A 22,098-nucleotide genomic window follows, 5' to 3' on the forward strand; every position below is an offset into this window, starting at 1 on the left:
TTATTTAGATTCATTTTGATTAATTAAAATCATTATTAATTATATTTAATTATGTAATAATGTTATCCATTGCATGAATTAAGTCGTTATTTATATTTTTTTTCATTTCATTTAGCCCCGATGGCAGCTGTCTAAACGAAGTGTCGATAGCCCAATCAATAATATCTCAAGCTTTGCCCGTTTTGTCTCCACGGTTAAATCTGTCTTTTAGTCCAAAATCATCAGACAGAACCCGTTTAGTGGACACTCAAAACTACCCGCAGTTAGAAATGAACAAATTTAGAGAAAACACATCAAGCTTACAAGCAAATCTATCACAATTAGAAGCTACCATAAATCAAACGCCTAAAAACGAATCAGAAAATCAAACAACAAAAACTGAACCGAATTCCGAAAGCAGTAAGGGTCAAACTGTTACTACGCCTAGCAAATGGCCTTTGAAACCTGGAGTTTTAGTGCACGTGAATTCCAATCATACTTTGAGCCCCAAAAATCAAGCACGGCTTCAAAATGCCGCTCGTACTGCGCAAGAGACGGAGGATGCAAACCTTGGCCTGTTAGAGAGGAACAAAAATCCTGAAGAACCCAAGTCGCCGCCAAAAGTTGAATATTCCAAAAAGAATGGTAAGCCACGAAGACATACGCAAAATGTTGTGACAGGGATGTTTAAAGGACTAAGAAAGAAAATTGACAATAATTCTGACGATGATAGTGGAAAATACAAGAAAATCAATAAGTCGAACAAAATGGCTATATCGTTGGTCAATTTAAATAAGTCGGGTTATTGTCTGCCCAAAAATAGGCTTAGATCATTTTTTCAAAGCGAAACACCAAACGTTATAGTCACTGAAGGAGGTAGAATATTGTTTTAACATACACTCACTCACTTTTTACTACACTTCAACTCTGTTATTACGAGGTAGTATTTACATAAAAGCTTTTAATTAAGTTTAATTTTTTTTTTTAAGTTATCATAATAATTACACTCCAACTTTACTCACAAAACAGTTTTATTTATGAAATATTATCTCGTAAATTCGTCACAACTAATAAGCTTCCGTTCATAATTACGCTTGTTCCTTCTTTTGCTTTTGAATGCTTTTTTTTTATTTGTTTGTTTAACATTGGCATGTTTTTAGTGGTATCATTCAAAAGACCTGATAGAATCGCTACTAGTGCTACGGTTAAACCATTTAGTGATGAAACGCCAGCGAGAACAGCAAGAAAACGGAAGAAACCCGGTGAAAGTAAGTTGCATGTACAATGTTTATTGGATATGCTTGCATCTTGATTCTTGAAAATTTTATTTTTTTTAATATACATACGGTGTTATGATGTTAATAAATCCAGTTTCTAATTTCTGGAGTAAATACATGAAATACTGTTGTAAAACAATATTACTCCATGAACGCTAATACACCAAGAGGTGTCACACACGAGGGTGGTCGGATGACGACTACGGTCAATTTTATTGTCCATGGCAAGGGACGCATACACACAAACTATAACAGTTTACATCTTACCATCAGCAATGTGGTTCGTGGCCAGCCAAATGGCTGAAGGCATACCACGAAGTATAGAAATACGTAACACGTTACTAACGTCCGTATGTTGTCTCTTTTCCCATAGGCATTGTGTAAAAAAAGACAGAACAGGACGCAATTACATGCTATGTGTTTTATATTTCATGGAAGCGAATCGAATGGGAGAGAATCGATTTTGATCTAGTACCTATATATAGTATTTGAAAGAGAATATAATCGAGTGTGTCCTCTGCGGAAAATGCGGCCGTATAGAAATCAGATCTTTTCCAAGAGATGATGCCAGCAACTTCTGAGTCAGGAGTTTCTTACGTTTTTAATTTACTTCGATTATTTGCGATTCCAGGCCCACCTACGAATGGCGTAGATAATCCAGCAAACGGCAGCATTGGAGCGGACAATCCGGGTTTATATGAGAACCTGCCGTTCCACGGGCTACAGCAACCTCCCAATAAGGTAAATGTTAATGACAGTGGTTGAGTTTGTTTTCGTCAAACCATTGTGCAGAATTTTCGACTTGGAATAACTCAATCGATTTATGTAGTTTAACGCGTACTTCAACATTTCAATGGGAATATCGATTTATTGTTGTAGTGAAATAACAAAATAAATGTCACATTATTATTTAACGCTTTGACGTGTCCCACAATTGGGATGAAACTCTGAATTTTGTCTGTTTTAAGTGACATATTTTTCGTATTGAGTAATTTCAATGTTGTTTTTCCCTGAGTAAAATGATATTTATTTTTGTTAACATTCATTTACTATTAGTGACTTTTGTCTTTGATTCAGTAAGCATGATTCGTTGCAAAAACAAGTATTTATTTCGTTATGTTTTGTTTATTTGTGTTTGTTTCTTTCATTGTCGCATGTTTAATCATTTTTTTTCATTTTGTTTGCGAAGCCAGTGCAAGCCATTCAACCCAGAGTGGTTGAAACGAACCAAAAGACAGTCAAAGGCATTCAGCAATTGCAAAAACAACTAACTACTAATCCATCATTTACGCCCAGAGTGGTATGCCCACCTTTCGTTGATGCCTTAACGTATCCTATGGCACCATCCACGTCTCAATATTCGTATGGAATACCAGTTTTATCACCAATACAACAAATGTATCCACTACATCAAACAGTATTATTGAACCCCTATTTGCCAACAATGCAATCGTCTTTCCTAAAACAATTTCCAACAATCGATGAAGAAGCTCCAGAGGAAACAAGAAGATTCTCCTCTTTGAATACGAGAAATGTTAAAAAATTACCGCAATTTCAATCTATGAGAATAGTTAGAAAAAGAAATATAGAAAGATTTTATCCTAATACTGAATATGGAGAAAATTTTAACGAAATCAATAACAATAATAAATCAAGTCAAGGATCTGATAGCGACAAAGATTGCGCTCTTAACGAAAGTACTATTTATGCTAATTATCCATCATTATTAAAAGTTAAATCAAAAATAAGTGGCGTAGAACAATTTGAGAACTTGACTGACTCGATCCAAGTATGCGAAGAGAGTTTTGATCAAATAAATGCATCGAATATGTCTTTGAACAGACCAGTGCCGGCTCCAAGGACTAAAGTGACACCTATAACATCACCAACAAAGACTGATCATGTTTACATGAATTTATCAATGCCAATGATTAGTACGAAACTTACAAAATCTTTAGATACTATTGATGCAGCAATGAGACCCTCAAAGTCAGCTGAAGATGTATCTAAAACTATGAAAAAAGATGATAATACTACAGGTATACCAAAAAGAACAACTAAAACTGATTTGGCTGACGAAGTAGATGAGGATGAAGAAAATAATAAAAATAATGATGGAATGGATTTTAAGAAACCAAATATAATTGGTGCTACGCCTAAAAGAAATGCCTCAATGTTACCATCGTCAAGCTCTTTAGTCAAATCCGTTGTGAATCAATTGAATGATCAAGCTGGCATCAACAAAGTCGGGCTACCAATAAAACAAGTGATAACACCAAATAAAACACTACAAATACCAAAGTTGGCCGAAAAACCCATACCAAAGAAATGTATTGTTAGACGTAGTAATTCAGTACAGAGCAATTTGACTGCCCAAACAGAAAACGGTCAGGTATAATGCTTTTTATGTTTTTATTTTCTTTCATTTTCTTTCACGTCCCCTTCATGTTTAATGTGCTTACTAACATTCATTTTTCGTTTTACAGAATACTAACATACTCCAGCAACAGTACATGCAAAAGCGTAATCATTTCACTAACCTAAGCTCAAAAGGGAAAAATAAGAAAAACTTTCAAATACCGCTGCAAAAACATCACAGCTTTTGCTACTTTCAACCTATAAGAGTTGATAAAAGAATCCCTGTAGATCAAGAAACAGCGTATAATAACACTATAGGCCCATTAATATACCAACCGGGCGAAGTACAATACTATACAAAGACATTGAATAGAACACGCGAAAAAAATAGCCAAAAGCTGAATCGTTTGAAAAAATCTGAGAGTTTAAGGGAAAAACTATCTTGTGTTGGAGTATACGATAATTATGAAAAGCCAGATTATCCAGAGCCAGAATATAATGATTCGGAAAGAAGATCATACTTGCATCTACTTAAAGGCAATTACATATCAAATTCAACAAGAAATTTAGGTCCAGAACACGCTAATACAAATTTCAACACGCTTGGTGCAAAAGAAGAAAAGCCAAAAAAGAAACTAGTGTATGCCGATTTAGCTTTAGGAAATCATAATTTGAAATTTAAGAATACAGTCAATTCAAACAGACATTTATATGATACATACACTATAGGTAATGATAGTACTAACAAAGAAACTAACAGTAGTCATAAGAATAATATATCTAGTAGTCAAAGAAAGGGTGGCCATGGTCAACAAAGAAGTGACTATGCCACACTTAAGTTTAATGAAATCGACGTTTGAAAGGTGAGTAGTAGTATATATACTTTTTTAATTCTACATAAAATATCTTAACTTTTAAAAACTTATAATACTTAAGATGAATTATGCAACTTAAGTTTATGTTATTTAATACCAATGAATATCTGATTGATCAATTTGTGTTTTTGCACCATTTTGTTGAAATCTTAACAATCATATCAACATAATTTGTATTTTTTTAAAATGTTATTAATTTTCGTTAAAATGTTTTTAAGAAATAAAAATTATGTTATAGGATTATTCCTATAACAAAATAATACATAATATATTTCATTTTAAAGTTACATTTCATTTCCAACTGTTTATCTATAAAAAATTGCAATGGTAATAATAATTGTGTACAAGGTGAAAAAATCTAGGTACTTATATGAAATCGTATACTTTTAATTTAATTATGTATAATTAAATATTAATTATATTTTGCTACAATTAATATGTTCATAATTAATTAGTTTTTACTTTTTAATTTGAACGCCTCACTCCCCACAGAATTGCACAGAAAGCATGTAAAAGCTATTGTGACGTTTTTTTTTATTATTTTCTAGGAACGCTTTTCCAAGAGTGACACCTATATTTTTTAAATCAAGGTAATTTCGAAATTCATTCAAAATTGCATATCAACAGCTTAATGCCTTAATTTAGAATTTTAATCGAAATTTGCAGCTTCTTAACAATGTTTTTGGAAACCATTTTGTGAAAAAAACCGTTTCGAAAATGGGCTTTTATGTAAATTTCAATATTACTAACAGTTTTAATTATATTAATAGCAATAACACAACAAGCTTATTATTTTAATTTTTTATTTTGTTCATTTAGCCATTTTTTGTATTTAAAAAAGTATCTATGATATTATATAGATATTTTCACTTTGCACATAATATTACCATAGTTAGTAGAATACTAAATGTAATGTAATTTAGATTGTATACAAAAAGAAAAAAAACAATACAGGATATAAAAATCAAACAGTATTTTTATAAGTACATGAGTGCATGAACACACAAAGTGACATAATTTCCATCATAGCCATCTACGAGATTTATTTACTTGGTGAAAAGACACGAGTAAATATAAAATGCTTATAAGAATCAGAAAATTCGTTTTATTTACTATTTTATTTAGGCACTACAGTTTAAAATATTACTTTATTATATTATCGAAATCTGGATCAAAAATACACTTGATATATTTTTTTAAAATTGAGAATTAGTTAAACTACTTTGTTTTTGTTGTAAAATATACATTCAATATATTTTTACAGCCATTCAAACCAGATGATCAGTTCATTTATGCTGATGCTGATATGAAGGATTACGGGCCAATCAATTATAAGGCTGCATCAATATACGCCCAAATGAAGAAAATAAAAGAACAACAGAAGTTACAGGAGATATACGACAAACAACACGGAGACGATGATATGTTGTGATAAAACTGGAATAAACTGGTATTTTTTGGCAATATCCAGTCTTTTCACATTATCTTTTGATATAAGCTAGTATTTTCTGGATTTAAGCAATTATTATAATTCTTTATACTGCATTTTTAACATATTTAACTAGTTTCTGTTGTGATTTGATATTTGCTAATTGTATTGTTACTGAATAAACTATTTTCAACAGCTACATTTCAACAGAATAATCGATTTCTTCGAAGTCTACTCTAATAGGGGTTTACTCCTAGTATATTATGATTTGCACTTAACCTCTTGGACAGAAACTGGGAAAACACTGGGAGTACCCAAACCCTATCTATGCTTCGAGGAAACAATGATATTTTTTCTATTAGATGCAAATTAATTTTCTGTTTCTATGAATGCTCCTATCAGCCCTTGAATATCGAACGAATGCCTATATTTTTTTGCAGCCACTCACAAGTGAGAAATTGGAAGAGAAGTATAGGAAATAGCAATATAATTTATCACACTGCTCACACCCGGCCAAATAATCTTCAAAGTTCTCTGTGAACGTACAATGTAATTTTTCTGTCCGCTATTTTATTGTCAATTTAAATTATACCTACAGGTGAAGCAATAAAGTTCATATTACAATGAACATAATTTAGCCGGGTGGGAGCGGTGACGATTTTTATCACCAAAGTATGAGGCTCGCTGTTTTCATTATAATATCTTCAAATGTCGATTAACTTAATGTAAATATAAGCAACGGGAATGAGATTGCTACATAGAAACCCCAAATAGGATGTACAGGTTAGGAATTTATAATCAAATTGGTGTAAATAAAATGTAGATTTCTTATAGAAATTATTGATTTTAGTCTATTTCCAGTTAAAAAAAGTCTCTTAAATATTAAATACTCTATTTCAAATCTTGCTTTTGCAATTGATTAGGTTAATTAATTTTGAAACGTGCGTAAAAAATATTGCAATAAATAATGTCGTTTTTTTACCATTGTTAATAACAATGAATTTAACTTGTAATATAATCATAAGTTAATATTAACATTGGCGATATGTTAAAATAATAATATAACACCTATTATAACTGACTGAATGTTACTGTCTGTCTGACTGTAATACTGAGATGTATTTTTAATTTAGGAGATTTTTCTTACCTAATAAATATTACTTTAAATGATCAGAAAATCCCCTTACAAAGAGCAGGGTATGAAGCTGATGAAGATTACAAGCGAAAAATGTAAATACTGTTTTCTGACACGAAATTACGATACAATTATTAATTAACTAGATGTTGCCCGGGGCTTCGCTCCCGTGGGAATTTTGAGATAAAATGGCAATCTTGGACAATGTACCTTTGTAATGGTGAAAGATTTTTTGAAATCGGTTCGGCAGTTTCGGAGATTACCCGCATCAAATATACAAACTCACAAACGCTTATCTCTTTATAATAATAGTATATAGATCTACTCAATTATTTTATGATTGTAATTAATTAATATACTCGAGTATTTCATGGGTAATATACATGGATAATAAAACTAATGTTATAATTAACATTAGTTTTATTAATTGTAACTAATAAATTATTATTAATTATTGAAATGCAATAGAATTTGTAAGTAATTTTGGATCTGAAAACGTGTTTACATTGATAGCACACTTTATAGGACATACAGCGTTAGATAAATATATAAGGTCCGTCCAAGCGGGAAAATCTAAAATATACTTTCTTTAGTTATAACCCTGTGTAGAAATTATTGTAAATGACATCTTATATAAAATCAGCCAAAGACCTGGCTATTATGATAAGTTAGGAAATTGAACTTAAATGATTTCTAGTATTCATCTAATGTATCTTTAGTCGGCCCGATGTTCGTTATAATATTCGGCATTTATTTATAATTTTAATTCTGACTGCAACGAATTTTGAGTTAATTTTATGATACGAATATTTTAACAATGCTTTAACTGTAATAACGTTATATTAATATATTATGTGATAATAGTCTGAATATATTCGTTGGAATGGTGTCTCTTACTATGTGTTTCACTATGTACTATTTTTTTTAATAAAATTAAATATGTATATACCTAATGTGATACCGTTTCATACATACATATTTTACTGTGTCGTAATTAAATTGTATTAATTTTACAAATTAATGTGAATGTAAACCAAAATAATTGTATTTATTAAATAATATATTAATTTTTAGTATGATATCTAATTTCATTAATTTTTTATAGGCTACAATAAGTTAGTTACTGAGGTTAATATTTTTTTATATATTTCAATGTACGATTGCAAAGTAATCATTGTCCGCCGTATTAATAAACATTTAATTCTCTAATTAGGCTTGGAGTGGTATATCTTTGTTTTGTCCCTCTCTCTCTTTTCAGCATTTGACATTGAAAGAACGAGACAAAACAAAGAATAACCTTTCCGTGGCTAATCAGAGAATAAGGTTTTTATTAATTAATAAGGGGGTATATATATATATATATATATATATATATATATATATATATATATATATATATACATTTAATTTTTTTATTTATTTTACATTCAAACATTTATATTATTTATTAAATAAAAAATACTTAATTTGCCTTTATTTTAGTTCAAAACTTTTGGAACATGCCAACTAATGACATTTAATATTAAAAGTATGTTAAAACTAGATGTCGTTTTGTACATAGAAACTTGTTATAATATTGTCAAATAGTGTTAATAAATTAATTTATGGATTTTTAAGGGATTTATTTTATTTAATATCTTTTCTCTATTTGATAAATATCGAACAACATATGGAACAGAAAAAATTTTATTTCACAAGTGTGGCGGCGCAGTGGTAAAGTCTGAACCTCTGAACCGAGAGGTCCCGGGTTCGATCCCCGGTCGGGTCATGATGGAAAATGATCTTTTTCTGATTGGCCCGAGTCTTGGATGTTTATCTATATATGTATTTGTTATAAAATATAGTCTCGATGAGTTAGTACGAGTTGGAACGACCACTGCTGAGAAGAAATGCCGAAAGAAACTCATTTGAACAGTGTTGGTCCCTATCATGCCAGAAGGGCTTACCATTATTGTTTCTTACAATGTTTTTTATCTAATAATAATATATAAAAGTACATAATGTACCAATAAAATTAGGTAGATATATCTAGCAGGTTAGGTTATCTGTCAGATTATAATTTTATCAAAACGTAGTGAGATTTACCTTTATTTATTTATTATTTATTTATTTATAAATTTATGTACACAAAAAACTTAAAATATAAATTACATTATAAAAATGAGTACAAGGAAGCTACTTATTTCAAATGAAATCTCTTCCAGTAGACCCGTGAGAGGAGCTGATGTGGTACATAGAGGCAGACTGGCGTGTGCGTAAAATATATTTAAAAAAGAAAAAAAAAATTAAAAGATAACGAAAATTTAAATTCAAAAATAAAATACACATACATACATACAAATATTATACATACAAATACATACATATAAAAATAAATATCACAAAAACTACCTACTGAACCAGGATGAATTGGCGCGTCTTATGAATATTGAAATGGACTGAGAATCGCGAATATCAGGCGGAAGGGAATTCCATGGCCTGACGGCGTGGACCGAGAAAGAATAGGAAAGGAACCTACTTTTAGGTACTCTTATAAATTTTATTTAGGCAACAATTCACAAAACAACAGCCTTTTAGCGTAATCTCATTTATTTTAGCACATTAAATTTACAATTTTGTTAATAATTAAAAATTATCACAGCCATTAATTAACTTATTAAAATCACCACATTTATTATCATTTCCACAGACTGTAATCATTGCGTGTGAAATATATTTTTTTTAATCATTGCTGATAAAACCTTGTGGCATAATTCTTATAACAGAATACTCCCGCTAACACGCAACCATCAAAATCTATAATATTAGATTATTAATCTTAAATATCACATAATCGCTTACATATTATATAGTTTTAATGTCTAAATAAATATTTTATCACTTATTTTTTATTAATGGCACTTGATAATTTCGCACATAACATGTAAAAAAATACATCAGTTTCATTCTCATAATAATAATTACTAAGATACATATTGTTTAGATTTTATAAATCTAGTTAAAATTAAAAATAAAATAAATCTATTGTCATTATAGTTTGCCATTCTCACGTTCCAATTCACAAAATAAGGTACAAATTCATAACAATATTTCACAAGATTATCATCAATAGTACTTAGTTTAAATATCATCATACAATACATACAAACTCTTTGCTTGTAATGAGTGAATGATTTTTATTTTAGTAACTATTCGAAGGCCCTTATATCATTAGAAACTCCAGTGAAAAAAATACTGTGATAATGACAATGCTTTCAAAGATACGACAACAATAAAATCACACATTTTTGGACTCATCCAAACGCTCCATATTAAATGACACTCTAACGTGACGTCACGATTGAGTAATAGCGAAAAGATGCTATGTTTGACAGCTTATTACAATTGCAGTGACACGTAGGCATTTTTTACAATTTTCTGACATAAAATTTCCATAATTACAATCTCATAAAATAATGATGATTTCGTTTTTCACATCATTGCAATACAACGCGCATGCATTCTTAAAATATTTATAATTGGCACAATCAAAAACCTAGTACTTATATAATTTTTTATGACAAATAATTTGTTCTTATAGTTTTTATTAAATTACTCGAAATGCAAAACCAACAAGACTCGATAAAACTGATAAACGTAAATCAATAAAACTCAATCAGCGCAAAGATTGTGCGAACTAAAAATTAATGTGAAAGAAGAAAAATATTATAGTTTTTTTTTAATACCTACTACAAAGCAAGGAAATACATACGGCCTACCTGATGGTAAGTGGTCACCGCAGCCTATCAACGCCTGCAACATCAGCGGTGTCACACGCGCGTTGAGCTTCGTGTCCTAGGATCTAGTGCCGCAGCACCCTGTAGTCACACGCCTCTCTCGCCCTTCAAACCGGGACACAACAACGCTAGCACTGCTGTATGGCGGCTGACGCAGATGAGATTGACTCATGCAGGCGACCTTTGTACCAAGGTCGACCCTGTGGTAAACTTATTTCCATGAATATATTATAAATAAGTTATAATTTCATGAAATTTCTTTTCCATTCTTAAAACTTCTAACAGGCCAAAAAGTATTTGAGAAAATTTTCAATTTCATATACACATTGCAAGAATAGCAAAGACAAAATGTCACCGATTAATACACATCAAATTGCCCTCTACCAAAGTATACATAATCGGAGCACCATTTCCTGGCTTCCATGTCCGTTGAGCAACATGCAGAGAGCGCTTGTTTGGACTTGGTGAGCTTGGCACACCTCTGGCAGAGATCTAGGAGTTCGTCCTGGAAAAAGAGAAAAACAATTATTAACACAGGAAGGAACAAAGAAACAAAAACCCGTTGCACTCCTGGAGCGCCGGCAGAAGTGAAAACGTGAATGTTAAACGTTGTGCATTTTTGACGTTTTACGAATTTTCGATCGGGTCACGTGTCCTGACGCGAGTTCAACATTTTAAAACCAACCACAAAAAGTACACAAAGCCGATAAAAAAGTTTTCACTTCAAAATTTTTTTCTTTTTTGCTGAGATTGAATTCCCTAAGGGCTTAAATATTCTTATATTTTTTTGTTATTTTTCAATTAGTAAATATATTCAAATTCAAAATTCTTTATTCAATTTAGGATAATATACATCACTTATTGACGTCAAAAAATTACTTAAACTAAGTCTACTGCCGGCTTCCAAAGCGCAGGCGAAGAAGAAGCGGCGCAACAAACTTCACCGCAGCCTTTTCTCCAAGGACGTTCATTAACAAAATGTAGGTCTTATTCGTATAGTAAAAATTAAGACGACGAATTTACATTACTATCTAAAATGTCTAAATTTAAATTAATAAAAAAGTTGTTAGTATTTAAAATAGAATTATTGAAAATTGTCTCAAAAAAAAATATATAAATAAAAAGCTAAATGTACAAAACTTACGTACCTAATCATGTCATAAATCAATTACATATGTCATGAGGACATTGTCAACACTTGGTTTTGCCGCTTCTGTCAGAAGGCCTACTACGAAACATACAAACACACACTTAACTAAACGTCCACATGTTGTCTCTTTTTCCCATGTACAAAGAACATGTGGACGCAATGTCGTACTACGTGTTTTATGTTGCATAGTAAGCCCAAACAAAACCTATCCTATATGACCAGCCATTTGTTTCCTACATAACGATTTCCACACAACACATGGCCGTACCAGGCGGAGTATAAACGAAGTCTACATTTCTTTTCAACAACGTGACATTTCTATATCAAGAGTAATATAAAATCACTAGCTTTTTGCGGCGGCTTCGCCCGCGTGAATTTCATAGCCTCAGTGATAAAATCTCAGTAATTTTTTCATCGCGTACTCTGTAAGACTGGTAAACATATATGATTCAAATTCGCATTTTTTCTCATCTTTAGTTCAATTTTCTGTTTCCCGCTGCGTGTCTCGTCCCGCAAACTTGTCCAATCCCGCTTCCTATGCTTCGCTAACGCTTCCCGCTTGCTATGTACGTTGTCTGTCAGTCGGTTAGTCGGTCACTCAGTAACGGAAGAGATATATTGATCAGTTTCTTTTACAGTAAATTGTATTTTGATAAGAAAGTTCAAGAACAGAAAGGCACAAGAGTATCGATATATTGATAAAGTATTGTTCTAATTTTTTCATACACATAAAAAGTATAATATATATGGTTTCCACATGACAATAATTCTTGACATCATCATCGGTACAGCATCAGTCAGTCTCCTCCATTTCTCCCTGTCTGATGTTAACCGATCTGTTAAATCCTTTTTTTTTGTTTTTCAATTATTTATTCAGTACAATCTACAATACCCAATAACATGATAAAACCGCACCACAAAACCCTCGCAGGGTTTATCCGGGCAACGGCGAGTCGCTGTTATTATATTTAGGCAGGTAAACAGTTTTCAACTTATTCTTAAATGTTTTACTATTCAGTTTGTACAGAGTCTGTATTGCGACAGGTAGGTTATTTAACAACTTTGGTAGTAAGTAATTATTAGTTCTTGTTCCATACAGGTTATTGCATCTAGGTAAAATATATATGTTCAAATAAGATACTGCTCTCAAATAAGTTAGTCTTACATTTTCTTATATACAATCTGGAATAAGATTTTCAGTCAGAAATTGATATTTAATTTAGTCATGTACATTGTACATAACATAGCAATATTTAAATAGCTCTTTTTCATTATCTTTTATTTTATTTAAATATAATTTGGAGTGATTAATTTTAACATTTTTACTTATAGTTTATATATAGAATCAATATATGTTTTGTATGTTCTCTGCCATACGAGCCGAGTCCATATCCAATAACCGAGTCTGCCAAAGCCATGTATAATAATCTTAGAATTTTAAATGGTAATTTATGTTTTTGAATAAACAACTTACTAGTGACTGATCTTAATTTATTATCGTTTTAGCCACATCCTGCCTAACGCACTCAATCATAAAACTACTTCTTTTCCCAATTAATTTCAAATCCATTTAATTTAAATGATTTCTTTAATGATAGACTCGGATAGAATTTAGGGCTAGTATAAGTACATTATAATTCTTTTTTTGTTTTGGATTTGTAGTGGATAGCATGCTCCTCTTTATTTATTTATATTTGCATACCTATATTCGGTAAAACGTGTAGGTCTAATTCATTTTGACATCAATTTGTCTATTTGTACTCATGTTTTTGGCAAATAAATGTATTGTATATATATATATATATATATATATATATATATATATATATATATATATATATATATAAATCAGCACTCGGATCACAATCATAACCTGTTTTGATATACCTTTTGACTATGTACATTATGTACTTTTATATATTATTAGATATATAACACAAGTCTCGAACTTACTTTGGGACTAGCTCAATCTGTGTGATTTTTCCCAATATATTTATTTATTTATTTATTTATTTATAAGATTATATAGATTAAGAATAAATATAAAGATTGACGAGAAAAAGTGCCTGTGAAGGTCTAATTTCTGAATAAATGATTTGAATTTGAATTTGGACGACCCCGATGGCGCAGTGCTAAAGTGCTTGCCTCTGAACCGTGAGGTCCCGGGTTCGATCCCGGTCGAGTCATGATGGAAAATGACAGTTTAGTTCACTAGTGTGTATGCGACTACTTGCCACTAGATGGCGGTAAGTAGTCGTAAAATTCATGTCAAACGACTCTAATAAAAACTGACACCAATTTTAGAAATAACACATTTATGAATGTCATGGAAACTGAAGCGACGTGTATATATTTTCTGTGGGAAGCGAAAGTAGCTAACATTTAACTTTAGATTCGATAAACACTATAAAAAAAGAATCTCTAGTTTAGTCAATATTTACTTTACAAACGTCATGAGGAACACAACAGCTGAAAACATAGCTTCACTTGTCTGGGCTTGTGTAAAAATAAACTGAATATGAATAGGCAAGACAAGTATTGTTTTTTTTAAACTTTCGCGCTCTGGACACATAACTACTACATATATTATATTAACGCAGCCAGGCTGACTGCAAGGTCGTCGAAACGTCAGCAACATTAAATAAAAGTGGTTCCGTTAATAAGGTTCTCGCCACACGGCGTTTTACAAAATGTAATACTAACAAACTAAAAAGTAACACTCGCTGTCTTTGTCACACTCTTTTGTCAAGAATGCGCTTAAGAACGAGACAACAAATGTTTTTACAACATTTCGTAACACGCTGTATGTGAGCACGTAAATTCATGCATATATGAATAAGTAAGTTACCTCTCGTAATTAACAAGTTTATTTGTAAGACAAATTAAAAAACCCCAAAGTTTCAACATTCATTTTGTTACAACTTTTGAACGGCTGAACACATTTTCATAAAACATAGCTAATAACACTCGTTATAAAATTATCTATGACACAAAGAAAACTAAACGAAAATTGGTTCATCCAAAGTTTGGGAGTTACGATGACACAGACAGATACACAGAACGTTAAACTTATAACATCCCTCGTTTTTGCCCCGGGGCTTAAAAATATAATTATTTTCTGTATGATGAAATCACTTGATTAGAAGTATAAGATGTTATTTTAAGTTATTTATCCTTTGATATCTACATCCTGAAACACGTAAGTATTTTAGGGTTCCGTGTCACAATCAATGGAAAATATTGTGAGACAAACACTTGAATATTAGTTGGTTAATTATCAACTAGAATTTATATTGGCAAGGAGGTCGTTGTGTGAGCTTCACTCGACATATTGGCCATAATTCTCAGCCATTAAGAATATGTTTTTCATGACCGTATTCCTCATGGATAAGGGTCGGTTGTGTTGAAACACACAACGACTTTCTTGGCACTAAGGGTTTGCCATTGACTTCTCCATTTCACACACAAGTTGATAATCAACCAGTGTGCAGGTTTCCTCACGATATTTACCTTCACCGGAAGCAAGTTGTGGTCGATGAAAACTACTATATATGAGTCAGATTGGTGTACAAACTCGTGTGGAACGGGTTGGAATCCAAAAGGCCGCGGTGAAGTTTGTTGCGCCGCTTCTTCTTCACCAGCGCTTTGGATTTCGGCGGTAGACTTAGTTTAAGTTTTTTTTTTGACGTCAATAATTGATATATCATCCTAAATTGAATTAAAAAAAATGATTTTTTTTTAACCTGGGACCTTTCGGTTCACGACTCACGTGCAATAAAAATAGCCACCATATTAAGAATACGAAGGTAGGTAAATAAAAATATTCCGTACAGATATCGTTCACGACGCCCTCTCATGTACGTACGGGTCAAACAGTAATCTACAAAGATTTTTTTTTATTCTGAGCTCTAATAGGGATGGTATCTGAATAAAAATTTAAATTATATTTAACACAATATTTAAGTCTTTTTTTGAAATTCAAGTAATTCAATTCTTTAAAAAAAAATCGCTTCGCTTTTAAATTCGCAATTCATATATTTGTTGACCTCGGTGGCGCAGTGGTAAAGTGCTTGCCTCTGAACCGAGAGATCCCGGGTTCAATCCCGGATCGGGTCATAATGGAAAATTATCTTTTTCTGATAGACCCTGGTCTTGGATGTTTATCTATATATGTATTTGTTATAAAATATAGTATCGTTGAGTTAGTATCCCATAACATATATATAGTATAGCGGGTAAACAAGCATACGAGTTGCCTGATGGTAAGCAAACACCGCAGCCAGTGGACACCGGCAATCCGATACCACCGGTGCGGTTCCGACATTTTGAGAAAGCGATAGACACTTCTCTTGAAAGCCCCAATATCGTCACTGCTTTATACTTAATACAATAAAATAAATTAACAAACAAACTCACATCAGAGTGGCACTCAGCTGACTCCGTGAAGACCCCACTGCCTGGTTTCATCCAGGGAGGTCGCGCGTTCGATTCCCGGATGAGGAAAGCCACGCATATTATTATGCAGGCTATCGACAGTTTCTGTAAAGAAAGAAAGTAAAGGATTAAATATTAAAATCGTTCAACACATCTTCTCCAAAGACGTCATTTAAAAATCCACAAGTTAATTGACGTCCTTGGAGAAAGGCTGCGGTGAAGTTTGTTGCGCCGCTTCTTCTTCACCTGCGCTTTGGACGCCGGCAATAGACTTAGTTTAAGTAATTTTTGACGTCATTAAGTGATGTATATCATCCTAAATTGAATAAAGAATTTTGTATTTGAATTATAATACAAACTAATCAATTTTCGCATGGAATTAGTAGGTACTTATTAAATAACATTAAAGTTCGTTCATTCGCGTCGGCTGTCCGAGTTCGCGGATAGTGTGTAGAAGCCAATTCGCTGACATTCAACTAGTATAACCTTAAAATATGTACACTATAACTCATCTTGCTCAATCAAAAGATTATAGAATAGATATTTCATTCTTTAATGTCCAGACTCTTAAAATATCATCAGATTCGTTGCTAATCGCCGCGCTTTCATTATCGTCAATTATCATAATTATCTATCTAATAATATGTATGTAAGTAGGGCATGTTTGTATCAATTGTTTTTGTTATCGGACAAATAAGTTTACACAATAGATTTTGTAACAGTCCAGAAACAAACAATTGATATAAAGAATGCTCCAATTTCTTGCACAATAACACGTTAAAAAATCAACACAGGACAGAGTTCAAACGATTTATGTTATACAAGCGGCCAGTCCCAGCTTCGCCTGAGTAAAAACATAATAAAATATGCACCTAAACCTTTCTCAGGTGTCATCTATACTATTATTATAAAGAGGTAAGCGTTTGTCAGTTTGTATGTTTGAGGCGGGTAATCTTCGAAACTAAAGAAATTATTTTCACCATTACAAAGGCACATCGTCCAAGATTGCTATTAGGCTATATTTTATCTCAAAATTCCCACGGGAGCGAAGCCCCGGGCAACATCCAGTATTATATAATGGTGATAACCATGAAAATCCGTGCGGGCTTAGGCGGGTTTTCATTTTACTTCTCACCATCGAATCAATTCGAAGTGAGACGCAGCGAAGCAATCACATTGCGCCATTGTGACGCAACGACAACCAACACTGCAATGTCATTGGGTCGCCGCGTCTCACTTCGAATTGATTCGATGGTGAGAAGTGAAATAAAAACTCGCACTAAGCCCTTAGTAGTTTTTGAGTTTATCGCGAGCAGACAGACAGACGCGGCAGAAGATTTTGTTTTATAATATGTAATTATAATTCAAAAATATGAAAAAAAATGAAATTAACTTACTCAATAAAATATTGAAAATTTTAAAATATATACATTACACGTAATCATGTCATAAATTAAATAAATTTGTTGATGAGGATACTGCACCATGCTTGGGCCAAACATTCTTGTCGTTTAGATAATATATTACATCTATGATATTTAACATAGAAAAAAGTCTACAAAAAAACTTAAAAAAGTTATTATGACACAAGAGTCATTTATAAAGATTTCTTGGTCTTTGGTTTCTGTAACCAAGCTGGACAACTATATCACAGTTATATTTGGTCCGATATAGCATAAAATAGGCAGGTTTATCATATTGCTAAGCGACGTCTGGCCTTTGATTGGCCTTTGCGAAAAGGTAATGATTTAATTAGTCCTTGCAATTAATGTTTATAAATAAGGACCGTAGGTTTTAACTTTTGATCCTGATGCTATTTATATTCATTGCAAAGTCGTTAAGGATATGCGTGTCAATGTACTGATTGATCCGATATTTAAATATATTTTTGTGTAAGTTAATTGTGTTTCACATCGACATCACATTCACATCTTTTATTTTGTTATTATAAAAAAAACATAGTAAGAAACAATAATGGTAAGCCCTTCTGGCATGATAGGGACCAACACTGTTCAAATGAGTTTCTTTCGGCATTTCTTCTCAGCAGTGGTCGTTCCGAAATGCCAGTAGTTTGTTGCTTGTGAGAAATAACTATTAAATATAAAAATTGACGTTAAAAAAGTGCCTGTGAAGGTCTAATTTCTGAAGTTGAGTTGAAGTGTTATAGTTTTAGATTGAAAGATAGATCTACATTATGGTTTGATTAAATTTGCGTTTCGGGAGTAGTGATGCCGCTCGATAGTCCACTGTAGATAGTCTATCGATAGATTCCCTGGTATTCCCTGGTATCGTACACTCCGTACGTGAGCACTAAGAGAGGATTTTTGAAAATTCTACCCCCGAAGGGGGTGAAAGGGGTGATAAACTTTTATATGAATGTTCTACACCGTTGAAGTTAGCGACTTGAAAATTTGGATTTCAGTTGTTTACAACAAATTAATGACGTGTTTCAGATTTTTTCTGAAAATTAAGTCTCAACCCCTTCAAAAGAGGGGTGATAGATTGTATGGGACTTAATACAATTTTCAAGATAAAAAGCTGAAAATTGGTAAACATACACTTCGTCATTTTTGAAGTGAATATAAATTGAAATGTTAAGCAAACGGAAGAACAAGAAAGTATATAATATATTAAGTAGATACCATTATATATTTTTGAAAACTGCATCTAGCGGAATGTTGTAGGGGTGAAAGTTTATATGAAACTTCATTATTTTTGAAGAGAGACCTGTAAAATTTTTAATTTGGGTTTGTGGTTAATAAAAAAACGGGACGTAATGCGTCGTGGAATATAGGACGGCACGCGTTGTAGAAAGCGGGAGACGTAGCGGGGAATGGGACGGGGACAGGTAGTGGACAATGGGCAAGGCATGTAGTGGGAAACGGGGCGGGACACATTGCGAAAAACGAGATAGATGGTAAAATATGTAGGAAACGGTACGGAATCCCTACGTGAAGGGAAGCGGGATTGGACAGGTTGCGTATTTAACAATATAAATAATGTTATTTTATCCAAAGTTTTAATACACATTATAAGACCAATATTTGTCAATTGACGTCCTTGGAGAAAAGGCCGCGGTGAAGTTTGTTGCGCCGCTTCTTCTTCACCTGCGCTTTGGAAGTCGGCGGTAGACTTAGTTTAAGTAAATTTTTGATGTCGATAAGTTGAATAAAAGTTTTTAAATTTTAATTTGTCTACTTAGAGATTATAATGTAATTTTGGGCGGCTTACATCCAATCATAATGTTAGCTTGATAAGTGAAAAATTGTTTATTTATACACAAAATATAGCTAATCTTTGTAATTAATCAGTTTATTTTCGTTCTAATATCAAGATTCATTGAGATATGATCGATTTCGATATTTTTCATCGGGCTTTCTTCATTATCGTCTTCAAATCAGATCTGTCTAATGCTAAATTTGCCTAAACTTTAAATGAATACATTTGGCAGCGAAATTTGATTTTTGATTAATTAATCGTCGCAGATTGTCACGCCTCTGGGATATTTAGAGTAGAAAAGTTTTTTTTTTTCCAAAATACAGAAAATCAATTGCCACCTAGATTCCAGTATTTTGTTAAATTCATTATTATTTTCAAAATCAACATTAACTTTGGGAAACGCTGCGTGTTTTGGAGGAGTATACCACTTCTCCCCTCTGCGCCTGCGCCGGTAGTAACACTCTATGGGTAGCTTCGATAAGTCTACATGGAGTCGGTTTTGCAGCAATTCGTTTCTAACACAGATTTTTGTATGAAAATCTATATCTTAACTATTATATAAAGAGGTAGGCGTTTGTGAGTATAGTTGTATGTTTGACGCGGGTAATCTACGAAACTACCGAACCGATTTCAGTAATTCTTTCACCATTAGAAAGGTACATTATCCAAGATTGCTATAGGCTACATTTTATCTCAAAATTCCCACGCGAGCGAAGCCCCGGGCAATATCTAAAGTTATAATAAAAAGAAATTGGTGAAGTTCATAATATTGAAAGACATTGTTCAAAATCTCTGTGCAATGAGTAGGTAATAAAAATATAAAATCTCTTCATAGTCGTATTCCTCATGGCTGAGGGTCGTGGTCATTACGTGGAATTAAACACACACAACAACTTTCTTAGCATTAGTAATGGAGTGGTTTGCCATTGCCTTCTCCATTTCACACACAAGTTAATTATAATCAAACTGTTGAAACGTTGGGTCCTTGGGGTCCTGAAGCAAGGCTATTTTTAAGAGAAATAACGACGCGCCTCGTGGAGGCAACAGGAGACTCGAGGGCTGGCAGCTTTTTTGCTCATGTGTCGCGATACAACGGGGCAACGCTGCCAGTATACTGGGCGCACGTTGCCTCCCTGTGGCGCGTTGGAAAATTATTTTTATTTATAAAACGGCATTTTTATTTATATACGAATTACATTTTCTACCATTTAAAAAAAATATATATATAATCAACCAGTGTGCAGGTTTCCTCACGATAATTTCCTTCACCGGAAGCAAGTGATGGTCTATGAAAACTCCTATGCATGAGTCAAATACGCCTCATTAATAGCCAACTCCATAACATAATTATCAGATCTTCGCTATCATAGGAATTTCGGGATAAAAAGTACCTTATGTGTTATTCCTGATTATATTCTACCCGTGTAAAATTAAATTAACAATTCGTCCCGTAGATTTTGCGTGAAAGAGTAAGAAACGTATGAACACAATCGATAGGTTACATCATCACAAACTTTCGCATTTATAATATTAGTAAGTACGATAAATAATGTGAATTCGTCCACTTAGATTTAATATACTTTTAAAAGACCCACATTTGCCATTTGCCGTCTATGGAGAATAAGCTGCGGTGAAGTTTGTTGCGCCGCTTCTTCTTCACCTGCGCTTTGGAAGTCGGCAGTAGACTTAGTTTAAGTAAATATTTGACGTCAATAAGTTATGTATAGTGAATTTATCGCTGTGCTTAATTTGATAGTTACTTCTATTTATAATCTGTTAAATATAAATATTCATATTCATATTATTTACTCGTCAACCAATAAATTAAATAAATGTATAAGATGTTTTTTTTTTTCGAACAGATTATAAAATAAATTATTAAATAAATTGAAAGAAAACTAACTAAAATTGAAACTATGAAAATGTCTTTAATTTAAATTTGTTTTTAATTAATTTATATTTACTTATAGTTATTCTTTCTTTTTTTAAATTTAGAAATTATAAAATACAGATTAACATTACTTATTATATAATATTAATATAAGTATATTTCCCAGAATACCATTTTTTAAAATATATAAATTGTATACGTTTAATTAATTAAAGTAAATTACCACTAATATACACAAAATATACAACACAAATTATATATCTCGAATTTTAAAACAAACACACCACGTTTTCGACAGAAAAAAAAATTGAAACAAAAAAAAAAAACTCACCGACACAAAAAACAACGACATCACTACACTTTTTCGACAACAAAACTATTTAAAAAAAAAACCAAACGTTGTTACGTAATTTTTTTTTTATTACAGAGCAACCGTCTGCGCTCCCGTCTGGAGAGTTTCTGAACTGTATGCCAACTGATAGTGTAAAAAATATATATAACATTATATTATTTATTTTATCATAACACCTTTGGACAGCATGATACATAGATAATTATACGTTCAATTTGAGACG

The 22,098-nt window shown here is 32.2% G+C and overlaps 2 protein-coding genes across 9 annotated transcripts in view; one reads left to right on the forward strand and one right to left on the reverse strand.

Moving 5' to 3' along the window:
• nrm (neuromusculin) overlaps positions 1-5,891 on the forward strand; it is a 399,429-nt gene extending 393,538 nt beyond the window's left edge. For 3 of the 8 annotated variants that reach the window (XM_064436828.1, XM_064436829.1, XM_053765051.1), the window contains 6 exons: positions 116-855; positions 1,140-1,247; positions 1,888-1,997; positions 2,446-3,648; positions 3,743-4,477; positions 5,754-5,891. In XM_064436828.1, the coding sequence (XP_064292898.1) occupies positions 116-855; positions 1,140-1,247; positions 1,888-1,997; positions 2,446-3,648; positions 3,743-4,474 (2,893 nt within the window). In that variant the 3' untranslated portion in view covers positions 4,475-4,477; positions 5,754-5,891. Of the gene's footprint in view, positions 1-115; positions 856-1,139; positions 1,248-1,887; positions 1,998-2,445; positions 3,649-3,742; positions 4,478-5,753 lie in introns of those variants that run through there. The other 5 variants (XM_064436832.1, XM_064436833.1, XM_064436834.1 and 2 more) reach the window with 3 other exon arrangements.
• A 3,733-nt stretch (positions 5,892-9,624) lies between these two features.
• Positions 9,625-22,014, reverse strand: LOC128681187 (uncharacterized protein). Its single transcript, XM_053764908.2, has 3 exons — positions 21,855-22,014; positions 16,396-16,518; positions 9,625-11,334 (listed from the first exon to the last, which is right to left on the reverse strand). The coding sequence occupies exons 1-3, from the start codon at positions 21,873-21,875 to the stop codon at positions 11,188-11,190; spliced, it is 291 nt and encodes a 96-aa protein (XP_053620883.1). The 5' UTR covers positions 21,876-22,014; the 3' UTR covers positions 9,625-11,187.
• Positions 22,015-22,098: the final 84 nt, after the last annotated feature.

This window comes from Plodia interpunctella, chromosome 26, assembly GCF_027563975.2.
Source record: "Plodia interpunctella isolate USDA-ARS_2022_Savannah chromosome 26, ilPloInte3.2, whole genome shotgun sequence".
Classification (NCBI taxonomy): domain Eukaryota; kingdom Metazoa; phylum Arthropoda; class Insecta; order Lepidoptera; family Pyralidae; genus Plodia; species Plodia interpunctella.